General features: G+C 41.1%; 1 protein-coding gene across 1 annotated transcript in view; it reads left to right on the top strand.

Annotated features, from left to right (window-relative positions):
* Positions 1 to 13,951, top strand: part of LOC126384266 (collagen alpha-1(XIV) chain-like) — a 304,818-nt gene that overhangs the window by 136,133 nt on the left and 154,734 nt on the right. The window contains exons 17-19 of the mRNA XM_050035226.1: positions 974 to 1,106; positions 1,368 to 1,412; positions 1,981 to 2,126. Of these exons, the coding sequence (XP_049891183.1) occupies positions 974 to 1,106; positions 1,368 to 1,412; positions 1,981 to 2,126 (324 nt within the window). The remainder of the gene's footprint in view (positions 1 to 973; positions 1,107 to 1,367; positions 1,413 to 1,980; positions 2,127 to 13,951) is intronic.

Below are 13,951 nucleotides of genomic sequence, written 5' to 3'. Positions count from 1 at the left end.
ATTTCTTATCTAGGCCTAACCGCCATATTGATTTTTACTAAACTTGGTAGATATGTAGAACAGGACGCCTCAAGGTGACTGGAGAAATTTAACTCTAATTGGCAACTGGGTGGCGCTATAACAACAGAAAAATGCTTAAAAATGGCTAAAATGCGACCGATCGCTGTGGCTCCCCCTGTGGACCAATGTTTGTTTTTTCTAATATTTGGTATGACTAAGTCATGGTATGGTATGCTATACATAACCACAGAAACTGTCAGTGTGTCATTCTGTCTGTCCCACGTTTTTCTACTCACTGACGTGGTCAATCTATGTGAAACTGCACATAGGCATTGAGGATTGGCATAGGCAGAAGGTGACAAAGCTACCAATGGGTATGGACTAGTACTTATGATTGTGAGTGAAGGTTGGAGGCATGCTGGGAGGGTAAATGCTTCACTGAGGTCATCAGGTGGATACCCTCCTTCACTAATGTTTCAAGGGCTCATTGCCAACACCTGGCGTGCAAAAGTCAACATCTCACAAACAGAAACAAGGAAGTGAATGTGGCAGACTGCTATGATTGGTGAAACTCATGGAAAGCTACGATAATTGGTCAAATTTGTGGAGAAGTAATGGGGATCGGATGGAATTGCGCAGAATTCACTGGAATTGGATAGTTTGTTAATTGTTGCAATCACAACAGCCTTGAGGGTTAAATAGGTGAAATAATTCAACTAATAGATATCCCAGTGAAACTTCCCCAGTTGATTACTTACATTGAGACAATTATTTTTCTATTTCAAGTTTTCTGAAATGTTGTTTGATTTGGAAATTCAGATGTTTGTTAAGTGTGTTAACTGCAAACATAACCTGATTCAGTGTGGTTTACCACCTCTGTCTGATTTTCTGTGTCACCGACTTTTATTCATCTGCATCAGCTGTTCATCTGCTTGTCTGACAGAAAATATCCATCCCTGTGTTTCTGTTTCAGGTTCTGGTGAACGGAAACATTAACACCTACCTGATAAAAGGACTCAGCCCCCTCACCGAGTATGAAGTCCTCCTCGCTGCCATCTACGGCAACAAGGTTGAGAGTGACGAGGTGATCCTCGTAGAGTCCACGGGTAAATTAAACATTACTACTGCAGGTCTTCCAACTCTACTCATGTTTCCAAAAAGTTCATCACAGTAATTAGTGAAGTTACAAGTTTGGTGCTTTCGCCGTTTAGCCAACTGTTGTGTTTATCACTAAGCCAATGCATAATCCTTTTTTACTTTATATTGTCTGTTCTAATGTTGGATCAGAGAAAGGCATTACTTTTCAGATTGAAACAAACATCAGAGGATCATTTAAGATATATTAAATATTTTTGTTTCATTTTCAGTTGAAAGAACAACTACCCTGGCCACAACAACCACCACTGCAGCAAGTAAATATTTCACTCCTGCTGTTTGTTTCTCCTTCCTAATTTCCACTCCACCTTCCTTTACCTCTTCCTCATGGTCAATGTTTTTAGCTGTAATAATACACAAAATGACATTTGGATTTGAACATTTTCTTCTGTACAAGTTTCACTAAAGTTTTAGCAAAGTCCTTAAACAAGCAGAGAGATTATAAAGATGACGTTATCTAACAGTATAAAAAAACATGTTTTTAGAACATCTCATGAATCTTTTAAGAACTTATCCTTAGGGAAAAAACAGGGTTCAAGATTAAGAAAACATCAGGCAGCAAACTTCAGATTACAGTTTGCTGCCTGTGTTTCATTGATAATTTTGCCTCACAAACTTTCCCAAGTTTTGATTTTGAAAAGACGCTGATATGAAGTTGAAAACCTGAGTAAATTAAATGCCAAAAAGATGACATGGTGATATGAGTTTTTCCGATATAAGATGAAGAACATCAAACTGTGACAGTGTTATGCTTCGGTGGGTTGATGTTGAGGTGTAACTCAGTGGCCTGCAGTGTGATTTTTTGTGCTCTCTCTCATCCCGCAGCTCCTCGTTATGGGGTGAGGAACATGAGGATCGATGAGGAAACCACCTTCAGTATGCGGGTGGCGTGGCAGCCTGCGGACACGAGGAATGTCCGACATTATCGACTGAGCTACATCAGCGCCAAGGGAGACCGAGCAGAGGAGACGGTAAGACAGAAGGACAGAGACAGTGTTTGCTCTGTTTCATGAAAATCCGTTTGCTAACTTCTAACAGGCTGAGGGATGTTTTGATTGTCTGCTCACACTCATTAGAACGTTTGGATTTAAAGTGGCACTGAGATTGTTGTTTTTTAGTCTTTTAAATTTGATGAATTCTTTCATCTTTTTTTGCTTTGGTGTTTCAGCTTCGATATCCTGTAAATCGAATGTGGTTGTGATTTTTCTGTTTTGGATGTGTTTGCTCCAAACAAACTAGAAGTGTATATCAGATCATTTCAAACCATGAGGCCACTGGTTTTATAACTTTTATTGGCTGATAATTTGTTATCAGTGCTGTTTATGAAACAGTTGATCTGAGACATGCTGGCACAATTTTCAAAGAGTTGTGTGGGAAATCTCTGGAGGACTTTATCATTTTTATATGTGTCATTCAAGCCACTTGTTTAATTACAGATGCACTTGGTTGTAGTTGCATCTCAGAGCAGTTTCTTTTCTAAAGGAATTCATAGAAAGTGTGTCTTTTGACTATCAGCTACTACTTATCTCATTGAGGTTTGAAATTTAGCCCTGAAAAGCCAACCCAACTGCCAGAAAAAAATATCGGCATTTTGTTTCTGCAAACCACCAAACCACCTTTACCATTAAAAGAGCCATTATTGGCCAAAAAAAAATCTGTCTGGAGTCACAAAACATATTTGAATAAAGGTAACAGCCTATTAAGTCTGAATTATCCCATCAACATTACCAAAATTCTAAATAAGCATTCATTAAAATGATTTACTACAAGGTGGCCACTCTGCAGTTGGCTATTTTTAAAGCCTAGTTTATGCTCGACGCAGTCACGAGTGTGCGAGGTTCGTGCGCCACAAATGATGTAATCGCGCACCTGGTGACAGCCGTGCGAGCTTCGCAAGGTCGTGCACCTCCAGGATTTTGAAACTTTTTCGCAAGCCGCGCTAGTGTCGCTCAGTTCAAAATGGATGAATTTGAGGGAAGACTAGCTGAAGTATCTCTTCATCTACAGCCCGCATTGGCTTCACAAGCTGGCTGTGTTCCCCAGTCAGATATCATGTAACGGGCGGATAGACCATCTTCTTTTGCAACGCTTTTGTCTGGTCAAAAGCCATAAACATAACAATTCCACCTCCTCTGCAATCCATACTTTTCGTGCCACCATCATTGCTGTTTACATTGTTTTCCACTTGCTTCTACTTCTACTGTTTTTTGCCTGCTTCTACTACTTCCTATAGTATTTTTTCTCTTCCGCCCCCTGCCTTTGCGGCGAATACTGCAACGGAGAATGTGCCAAGTATAAATGCCTTCGCGCTCTGTTGAGGTGTGCACGCAATCCGCGAACGGAGCCAGGCGAAGGTATAACTGAGGCTTAATTATTTAGTACTTTAACAGGTGGTGGTGACAGCAAATTAATCTGTCCACACACTTTTAAATCCTCTGTTTTCCTCCAAGACTTTTCTTGGACTTTTTTTGGATTTGGGATCCATAGTCAGCCTTGCTGGCATGACTGTAGGCTAGCTATGCTACCTGAGTTCAGTAAAAATTTGAGTTCAGGTCGTAGACATATGACAAACATTTAAACGTTAAAATATTTTTTAGTTTGATGTATAGGCTACACATTTTTACAATTGTAGAATGCAATTATACATTTCCATATAGTTTTATGTCAAAGCCACAGGGAGCCAATGGAGAGGGTCTAAAGAGCTGCATGTGGCTCCGGAGCAGCAGGTTGCCTTCCCCTGGTTTAGGCACAAAAACCACTTCATTATAGTTATGGAAAGATAATGTTTTGCCTTAAAATACCAAGTCAGTGACTAAAAAGGTGCAAGAAAAACAGCAAGCAGATGCTACAAAACACCCAGTAAAAAGATGCTGAAAATGCAGGGATGATTTGCTAAAAACAACTGGTTTTGTTGTTTGTTGGTCTAAAACAGTGGTCTGTAGCTTGGCAGGCATCTAGCCTTGGTGTCATGCCATCCACCATTCCCTCCACCTCTGAATGACAAAGTCAGCTCATATACTATGTCACTTTAGAAATGTTAATGTAATACATATATGGAACATTCAAACTTAACATATCCATGGTTTGCAGAGATGCACAATGCCAACATTTTATTCTGGCAGCTGGGCTGGAAAAGCTTATAGCTTGTTCTCTCATTAAGTGTGGTCAGGTATAGATGGCTTGAATTCACAAAAGTTTAAGACCTAGTCCACATGGGCACTGTTACTTTTGAAAACAGGTTTATTTCCCCCCATCTCATCCACACACACTGATATAAAAAAAATCCTGTCAAAACAAAATCACATTTAAGGCCCTATCAAGAGCATGCCTAACCCACAGGCAGCTATATAACTATAACTCTAAAGCCAGGCGAAGAAGAAGAGGAAATTAAAGGATATTATCAGCCTGTAAAAAGCTATTACTGGAAGGCCACCTGAAACAGTTACCTCTGAAGTACATTCTGACACCTCTGTTCCTCAGTATAGTGGGAGAGTACCTGTACAATTGTGTGCTAACATGTAAAAGGTCCTGATAGCAAGGTTGGAACCAGCACTAATCTGACCATGTCTGCCATTCAGGGTTTGAAATTTGCACCAGCCACAAACCAAATGCAGGTAAAATATACAAGAAGCTGGTAGATCTGCTTGACTCACCAGCCAAAAAACAATGGTAATCTATTGATAGATAGGTAGATGTCAGGATCCCCCAGCCACAGTGGCAGGTGGACAAAAAAGGTCAATTTCCAACCCTTTTGCCATTGCAAAAAATGATGCCTCATTTGCAATGCCTCACAAGGGAAATTACTGCACAAAGTCTTAAGTCTCAAGCCGCAAACTCCATTTCCCTGTCTACACGATTTCTGGAAGTCTTCACTCTGTATGGAGTTTTGTAAAAGGTGCGTTTTCAGTGACTTAAACACAGTTTGCGTGTGGACGAAAGGCCCAAACACATAAAAAAAGCTATGTTTTTAAAGAATAGCCCTGTACTTGTGGACAAGGCCCAAAAAGACCAAACACATTGGTTATAGTACCTTTGAAACCAAAAGTAACCCCTCAGACATGGTACCTAGACCCTAGCGTTTTCACTGCAAACAGTAACCACAAATGTGGGCGAGGTTGTTGTCACTCACTGCTCCATCCAGCACTGTATTTCCTAATCACTGGAGTCTGCATCTTGTTTATCGTCCACAGAACGAGGCTGCACGCCGACATTTTCAGAACAAAACAGAACAGGCTGCAGTGAGAGTCTCTCTCCATGGGATATTTAAAAATAGTAGGTTTGCGCATTTAGTCCTTCTCAGGCAAGCTCAGGGGTTTAGCGTTGCCGGAGCCCAAAAGAACGCTCTGCGACACTTTTTTTTCCTTCTGAGTGAGGACTGAGATATATGCGGTTCACATAATCTTGTTGAAATTAATATACAAAAAGGCTTGAAGATCCACTCATTACTAAAAGTGTATGTCATCCAAGATAGACAATAAAAACTAATGATATGGCCAAAGTTGTCATGTTGAAATTTAAGGTGTGCTGATGGATTTGTGTCGTCAACACTGAGTAATATTACAAGTTAACGTTCCATCTTAAAAGTTGCCGGCAGTCGGCCCAGTGAATTAAGCTATTTTTTTCTCAGTCTACAGCGGCTGCAAGAGGCAGCAAAACATCCTTTCATTTTATAGTTACAGTCTCCTAATATATGTAAACCTCTCCACGGTATAAATAGTGGTTACATGAGCTTCAAAACTCAGCCCTGAGGAGAGTGACCGTCCTCTATTGACCAATCATTGACCAGTGCCTTGGACATATTCATGGCTTTCTTTTTTTTTGGCGGGGTTTCTGAGTCACATTCAGAATCCATTTTAAACCCACAGGGGGTAATTAATATTTTAAAATAAGGATTTAGAGTAAGTGGTTTGATCAAGTGTGTAATAACTGTTGCCAATGAAAAGTTTGTTAAGAGTCTTAATACTATCGCTGTGTGTAAGTTGGACGGTAAAAGATTTGTCAAGATGTGCAAGGCATTTGGGGAGTCCTGGAAGGTGCAAAAAGAGGAAGATGTTGATTTAAACAAAGCCAATCCTTCCATGTGTCAATCTTCAGCTGAGCGTAGGGATGGAGATTATTGATGAAGACGAAAGTCCTCCATGTAGAGAAAGAGGGAGGGAGACAACGACTGTGTTGTTGAAGTTGATGGCAGGCCTTCAGAGTGGAGTTGAGAGGAAGAGAGAGGGAGAGGAGGATAATGATGATGAAAACAGTGGCGGATCCTCAAAGAGTTTGTTTCATGAGAGAGAAAGGGGGATAGAGACAGACAGAGAGAAAGAGAGAATGGCAGGTCTTCACACTAATGAGCCACAACAGACAGGGAGAGAAAGAAGTAAAGACTTTTATAGAAAACAAACACTGATGCAAAAACATCCAGTTTGGTATGGTGGAAATGTCCTGTGTGTGTTTACATTCCTGTGTTTGGGCATGGTTGACATGCAAACATTGGGATGCTACATAGATGAAGTGCTGAAATTACAGTTGAGATGTCTGCAGTTGTGTTCAGTTTCACTGAAATGAAATTACAAACTAAATATATTTTTAAAGGAACAGTGTGTAAGATTGAGGGAAGTGGTGTCTGATGTTGAGGATTGCAGATTGTAACCAGCTGAAACATCTCTTGATTAGAATCCCTTCAGTGTTCATTGTTCAGGAGGTTTTTAGCAGTAGCTGAGTTATCCACAGGTCTCTTCCTCCTCAAAACAAAGACACCAGGGGCCAAATTCACAAATATTTTGAGAGTACTCTCAGAGGGCTCCTAACTTAGCCTAAATTTTTTAGTAAGGAGCCCTAGCTTAGGAGTGATTTAGGAAAGTTCTCAGAGCAACTCTGAGCAAGGAGGGGACAGAAACCTTTGTCTTTGTGAGGAGGTGTGGTTGACCCCGTTGCAAGGTGTGATGCATTCTTTCTAACAGATGTGATTGGTTGTCACAGTCACACCCTTTTGTGGGCCTGCAAGGTGTGGACACCCAGTGGAAATAAAATGAACTGCTGACCGTGAAAGTGTTAGCATTGTTAGCTTGATCATTTTTGCTGATGGAAGGTTGAAACAGACCCAAGTTATCACTGCTGCACTTTCCAGTTTTCCAGTTTTCCAAATATCTTAGTGTTATGATCATTTTATTTCTGGCCTTAGAGTGTTAGGTGGGAAATTTGTGCATATCTTTAATGAGATTAACCACACATATTATTCCTGCACAATCTAATTAGTACTGTTTCCTTTACTCATTGTCATGCAGTGTTTGGAGAATATTTCTCGCACCTCTTTGTGTTTCCACAATTTTCTCCTCTACTTAAGAAACTCTTAAGCCTCTTAAAAGTCCTCCTCCCTACTCCGGTCAGTTCTTCACCTTAGGAGCTCTTTTAATAACTTTTATCTTTACAAGGACCTAGTCTTAACGCCAAGGGATAATTCTAAGGAAATGTCACAATTCTAAGATTTTTTTTTAGAATTTCATCACGAGGAGCAACTCTTAGCACTAAGGAGCTTTGTGAATACGTCCCAAGGTGATTCAAATAGGTAAAAACACTGAATAAAGCAATTTCACGTTACAAATCAGTGTTTCTCTGACACTGTTTGGCAAGTCAGAGAGGCTGCTAGCCGAGCACCTGCTTATCTGTGCTCACCTTTTTTCTCTGCTAACTTAAGATCCAGGGGCCGGATGTACAAAGAACCTTAAGTTTGCTCCTTAAGTATGACACGGAAAGATGTTGTTTTTCCTGAGCTGAGGATATTACTTAAGGGTGTTGCACAGAATCTCCTAAATAGTTTCCTTTTCCATTTGTTTGCTTGAATGTACACTTGTGATAGCCCAGGCTACCTATTGTTGCTCTTAAGTATCCTCTCACAAAGTTGGCCTGATAGTATAAAAAAAGGGCAGAAGATAAGAAGACATGAAAACCAAACTGGTTGGAGGAAGAAAAAGTCATACTTCTAGAGCAAATTGATAAAAGAAAGAACAAATTTGAAAAGTAAATTTGATCTAAAAATGCAAGTATGAAGCAAGGAATGTGGTAGGAAACTGCAATGCTTGGACAGGAACTTCACCATGGTATTCAGCACACAGGTAAGGGCGTTTGAAGCCTGGTGAATGAGGCAGCACACCGTTGACTTGTGTACATGAAATACCTCACCAATAACTGATTGGACAGATCCTGTTGCATAAAACCACAGAGCAATCCCAAATTGTTACGGGGCTAGAGAAGTGCAGCTTTGGAAAGTTGAGTGACCCAACTTGCCATAAACTCATCTTATGTTTTTATTGACTTTGGTTGCTGAGGTTCTCTGTGCAACAGTTTAACTAACTTTAAGATAAGCAGAAAAACTGAAGAAAACCTTAAAGAGAAGGGCTAAGAATGTTTTGTGCCACAGATTCTATTTAAAGGAAACCTTTACGTGGATTTAGAGGAAAATCTTTACTTAAGGTGCGTTGTTTAACTGGTCCCAGGTGTTCATGAGGTTTTTTATATGGAGCCAAATTATCTGCAGAGGTCTCTTCCTCTCCAAGACAAACTAACCAGATAATTCAAACCAGTAGAAACATTGCAAAATGCGAAAATGCGAATGGCCCAATCTAGAGCCAGTGTTTGGTTTGTCTGTTCTGGGCTACTGTAGAAACATGGCGGTGAAAAACTGAGCACACACACACAGCTACAATAAACTTTGTAACCTGTAAGTTGATGATAATGTCTGAGACGCGGCCGTTCTAATCTATGACGGACAAAACATGAATCTTCACATTCAGTGGTCAGAAACCTCGCATCTCCATTCAAGCTTGATTTTGGTGAAATATTAATAATATAAAGACACTTGAAAGTATCTGACCATATATAAAGACAGAACACGAACTTGACAGTGCAGTGTTCAATTATTGTTTTTCATTTCCTGAGAAGTAACGGTTTGTAGGGCTGGGCGATATGGACAAAAATTCATATCTCGCTAGTTTCAGGCTGATTTTCAGTGTTTTTTTGTTTTTTTTTTAAGAAATGGGCAACATGGTCAGTTGCAAGATGATTCATGGCTAAAGCCCCCTGTTATTTATGCTGCATGTGTTATTGTTATTCCTCAGCAGGGCAGGTAAAAGAAGTTTACCTGTTGGATGAGCTATTTGTAGAGGTGCAGTAAGAGCCAGTTGTCTGCAGCTCTTCATCAACATCTCACTGTGGCTGTTTCTGCTTGTCTTAAATGAAGAAAAGCTGCTAACAAAATCCCACTAATTCAATGATAAACACATTTCATTTTTTACAGATTCTTCACAATAAAAGTCCTCCTTTATTTTGTAATGTAAAAACTTTTATTGTGAAGCACCAAAATAAGGAAATGTAGATTTTTCGAGCAGCAACTTTTGATACAGCAGATAGCGCACATGAAACGGTAAAATAAAGCAGATATGTAAAATAAAAACAGGATGCAAGAGAGAAACTAAACTCCAAACCACAGAGATTCAGTTAGAAGCTACAAAAGTGCTGAGAGCTGAACACACAGAGACTTTCAAAAATGCCTTTCTCTCTGGTCTCCTGCAGACAGAGGTGAGTTCAGTGTTACAACACATACAGCAGGGGAAGAAGCAGGGTCGTCGGGTGTTGGTTGTGGCTGGCCAGATGTCCCCGCTACCAGCTTGAGGGCGGGCAGCCTGGTCCATCTCTGGCACAGCTCAGCGTGGCACCGCACGTCTTAACTGATAATGGAAACACAAATAGGCACTTGGTGCGGCCAAAAGTGACAGTGGAAAAGGTCCACAGTATTGTATGTGTGCTGCAGTAATTTCATTCATCTCACTAACTGATTTAGCATGTGCACGTTCGATCCCAGGAGGGAGCCCCTCTGTGTGGAGTTTGCATGTTCTCCCCATGTCAGCTTGGGTTTTCTCTGGGTACTCTGGCTTCCTCCCACAGTCTAAAGACATGCAGGTTGGAGATAGGTTAATTGGTGACTCTAAATTGTCCATAGGTGTGAATGTGAGTGTGAACGGTTGTCTGTCTCTATGTGTCAGCCCTGCGGTAGTCTGGCAACCTGTCCAGGTTGTACCCTGCCTCTCCCAATGTCAGCTGGGATAGGCTCTACCCCCCCTGCAACCGGCTACGGAAATGAATGAATGAATGAATGAAATTATAGACTGATGTCACACTGTAGACTAATTAACAGACAGATTAAACAGATCCCTATATCAATATAAATGGTGTTTTCAAAATCTATATCTTGCTTGAAAATATATAGGCTAGATATAGCGTACATAGTCGTTATATGCTCAGCCCTAATCAGTACCTCATGAGTAAATGTATGACATTAAAGATGGTATGGTATTTGTACAGCCTGTCAGATTTGACAGGTGTGCATTTTGTGTGTGTCAGTTTGTGCCATCACCACCCTGGTAGCCGTGTGTCTGCGGGCGACGCTTGGCCACAGGTCCCACATCAGCCTTTTCATCCTGACAATAAAAAGCCGCCAGCTGCTCGCACCAGCGGCTTGTTAAATGAGATCTCTTATCAAAGTGCGAACAGCTGTGGGCTCTGTTTGGCAATCCGGTCAGGTCATGAATCACCAAGTGCTGCACTCAATAGCTACCATTTAGATGTCTATCTGCTGAGGGAAAAACCTGGCAGCTTCCTCTCCTGCTTTGTTCAAAGCAAGTTTCACTCTGCGGTCTGTGGCTGCCAAGGGAGGGACACCAGCCATTAAAAGAAGAAGAAGAAGACAAAAACCTCATTTACATGCGATTGATTTCTGGTTGGCAGTTATCCCACATCATCTTCACTGATGGAATTAGGTCTTAAACTGTTAATAACTTGTACAAAATTTTGGATTGCAAGTTGGCTCTGGAGTTTAACCAGATTATATCAGATTTAATTAAATCACAGATTTTTTTAGTAGCAATTTCATGCAAAGTGCTTCTCAAACACGAGCAAAACAGTTCAGAATCATAACACAGACAGAAAAAGGGTGTTCAACATATTAAAGCAAATCTGCAACAAAATGTCACGACCACTGTTTTCTCAAGTCTGGCTTCTCTTGACTTCAACTGCTAATCTGACCCATCTAGAGGAAGAACAACAATGTGCATGTTATCCCTAAATAGAATTATGTAGGCACTCCCTCCTCTTGGCACTTTTAGGCTTTAAATATCTTGGCATCAGTAATGGGAAGCAACTTTTATCCAAACCAGTGCATGACAGTCTGATGTTATCTTCTCATACCCGAGTGTCAGGAAAACAATTCAATGTTCAATGTGTTTTTCTGAGATAGAAAAGTTGTTGAGTAGTTTTTCAACAACATTGTAGTCCAAAACTTTCTCTTTGAAGTATTTTACTTCTGGCTTTCTGCCTTTCTGTTTCCTGTGTTCTTTTGTTTCTTCTGAATGAGCAGTGTGGAGAGTGAGAATTGTTATTGTTATTGCCAGTTTCACACAATAGTTGTGATTTGTCTCTTTGCTGCTGTTATACCTGAAATGTCTCGATTTGTGTCGACCAGCTGCTCCACATCAGCTGGCTGATGACTCACGTCTCCTGGTGACACACCCATCGTAAACATCTGTGTATAGTTCATGGTACTGAGCCTGTAATCAGATAGATGCAGCTCAGATTGTAAAATAACTTTGTCCAGCAGGAGGTAAAGAAAAAGTGTGTGGATCTTTCATCTGGTGTCTAAAATACGCTTGACACCTGAAGTTATCTTAAAGGAGCAATAAGCGAAATCGTTTCACCGCTAGGTTCGCTGTTGTGCACTGCCTGTAGAACGTTAGCATAGCAGCCCATTAGTGCTAACGTCCACACGCTTCTCCGCCAGGCTCAGTGAGTCGGAGCCAAGAAGCGTGGGGACGTTAGCATTAGCACTAGTCGGCTGCCATGCTAATGTTCCGGGAGCCTGCTTCTCGGCTCCGGCGAGCTCTACCGTGGGGACGTTAGCGTTAGCACTAGTCGGCTGCCATGCTCACGGAGAAGAGAGGAATGTTAGCATTAGCTCCCAGAGTTAGCACTAGAGCTACTACAGCTACTGGAGTAGCTTGCAGCTATGGAGCGCTTCTACCAGCTATTCTAGTCACTGAGCCTCGCCTCCATCTCAGCAAATATATTACATTTATTACAGGTACCATCATCATTGAAGTAGGCAGGGGAATAGCTAAACACAGCCCGCCAGGCTGCCCGCCGGGCTACATTTTACAATGCTAATTGCAAATGTTAGCTGGGCTGCCGGGCTACTCACCTAACACAACCGAAACGCCTGACCCATTGCTGGGACCGAGCCGCTAATAACTCAAGCTCCGGACATTAACCCATGCTACGATTGTAACTTTAAATTTAATTGAATCGACATAGCGACATGTGACTAACGTTACTGTAACACTAATTAAAACAGACATCTGACTTTATGTTGTACCTGTCCATGAGAAGAAGAGCTAGCTCCGAGTCATGAACGCGCAGCCGGCTGGTAAACAATGTGATCAACACAGAGAGAGGGTGTGTGATCTCATGCTATACTCCAGATGAAATTACACCTCTAGTTCTTCACATAGCAATTTTTTAATTCCTTCAATCTAGAAATGATGAATTTCGCTTATTGCTCCTTTAAAGCTTACTGGTCAATATTTTTATATGAACTAAAAATCTAATGATTGTACATGTCACCACAGAAGAAAAAAACTGTGATTGGACGGCTTGGTAAAAAGTGACAGGGATGATTGCAGCGCTTTACTCAGAACTTTAACATTTTTCAACTCTCTGCGACCAGAAAAAAATGCCAAACCTGCAGCACTCAGCACCTCATGACACTCCTGGTGTTTTGTAGCAGAGTGTAAATATGTGCACTGCCTTTGCACAGAATTATAAAATAAGCTGGCTTCAGGAAAAAAAAAAGAAGAAAAAAAAAAAAACACTTTTCTTTCAACCGAGTCCAGGCGTAGCTGTAGCTGCAGCTGCACTTTTGATCGTCGTCCACATAATGTTGTTGTCCCTCTGTGCTGGTAGGTGCGCTTTTTCTTCCTTTGGTATTTAACAGCAGACGAAAACACTTGGACGTGTATATGCTGCCCCGTCAGATAAGGAAGAAATGCATCCCTGGTAGCTACCACAGACAAACGAGAACCATCACATTTCCAGATTTTTGCATCAACTTTATTGCTTCTTGTAACATCCCTACTAATAACTGCAGTTAATGTTAAAGGGTTCTCTTGTAGTGAAAACCCACAGACAATTATAACCCATGTACAGGTTTTTAGCCTCGTTTAGTTCCTTTTAGTTTTTTTTCTCTCATCTGGTTCAGTCTCAGTGAACAGGTTGACATGCAAACTAATATTCAACTGTTATTCCAAATACGAACACACACATGGCTTCATGTCTGTGTACTGTATACTCAGCTCTTTGCCACAGGTGGAAAACTTTGAAAAAACCTAATTTGACTCAGAGAAGCAGAATGGTACAGATAGCAATGGCAGCATGTGATGAATGGCATGCTGGGGCATATTAATCCGAGTATGCATGGCTGCCTGTAAATGGAAAGATAAGTGGAATATTCATTTTCATTAGCCATGTAAAAACTATGTAAGAATATTGTCTTTGTGGAGCGTCGGTGGCTCAGTAAATAGAGCAGGCGCCCCATGTACAAGGTTGTTGCCGCAGCGGCCCAGGTTCGAGTCCAGCCTGTGGCCCTTTGCTGCATGTCATCCGCTCTCTCTCTCTTTCCCCCTTTCACACTTGGCTGTCCATTAAAGGCAAAATGCCCAAAAAATATCTTTAAAGGGCCAGTGTGTAAAATGGGTTGAAA

The sequence above is a fragment of the Epinephelus moara genome, chromosome 22, assembly GCF_006386435.1.
Source record: "Epinephelus moara isolate mb chromosome 22, YSFRI_EMoa_1.0, whole genome shotgun sequence".
Taxonomy (NCBI): domain Eukaryota; kingdom Metazoa; phylum Chordata; class Actinopteri; order Perciformes; family Serranidae; genus Epinephelus; species Epinephelus moara.
This window is presented reverse-complemented; position numbering and strand designations above follow the sequence as displayed.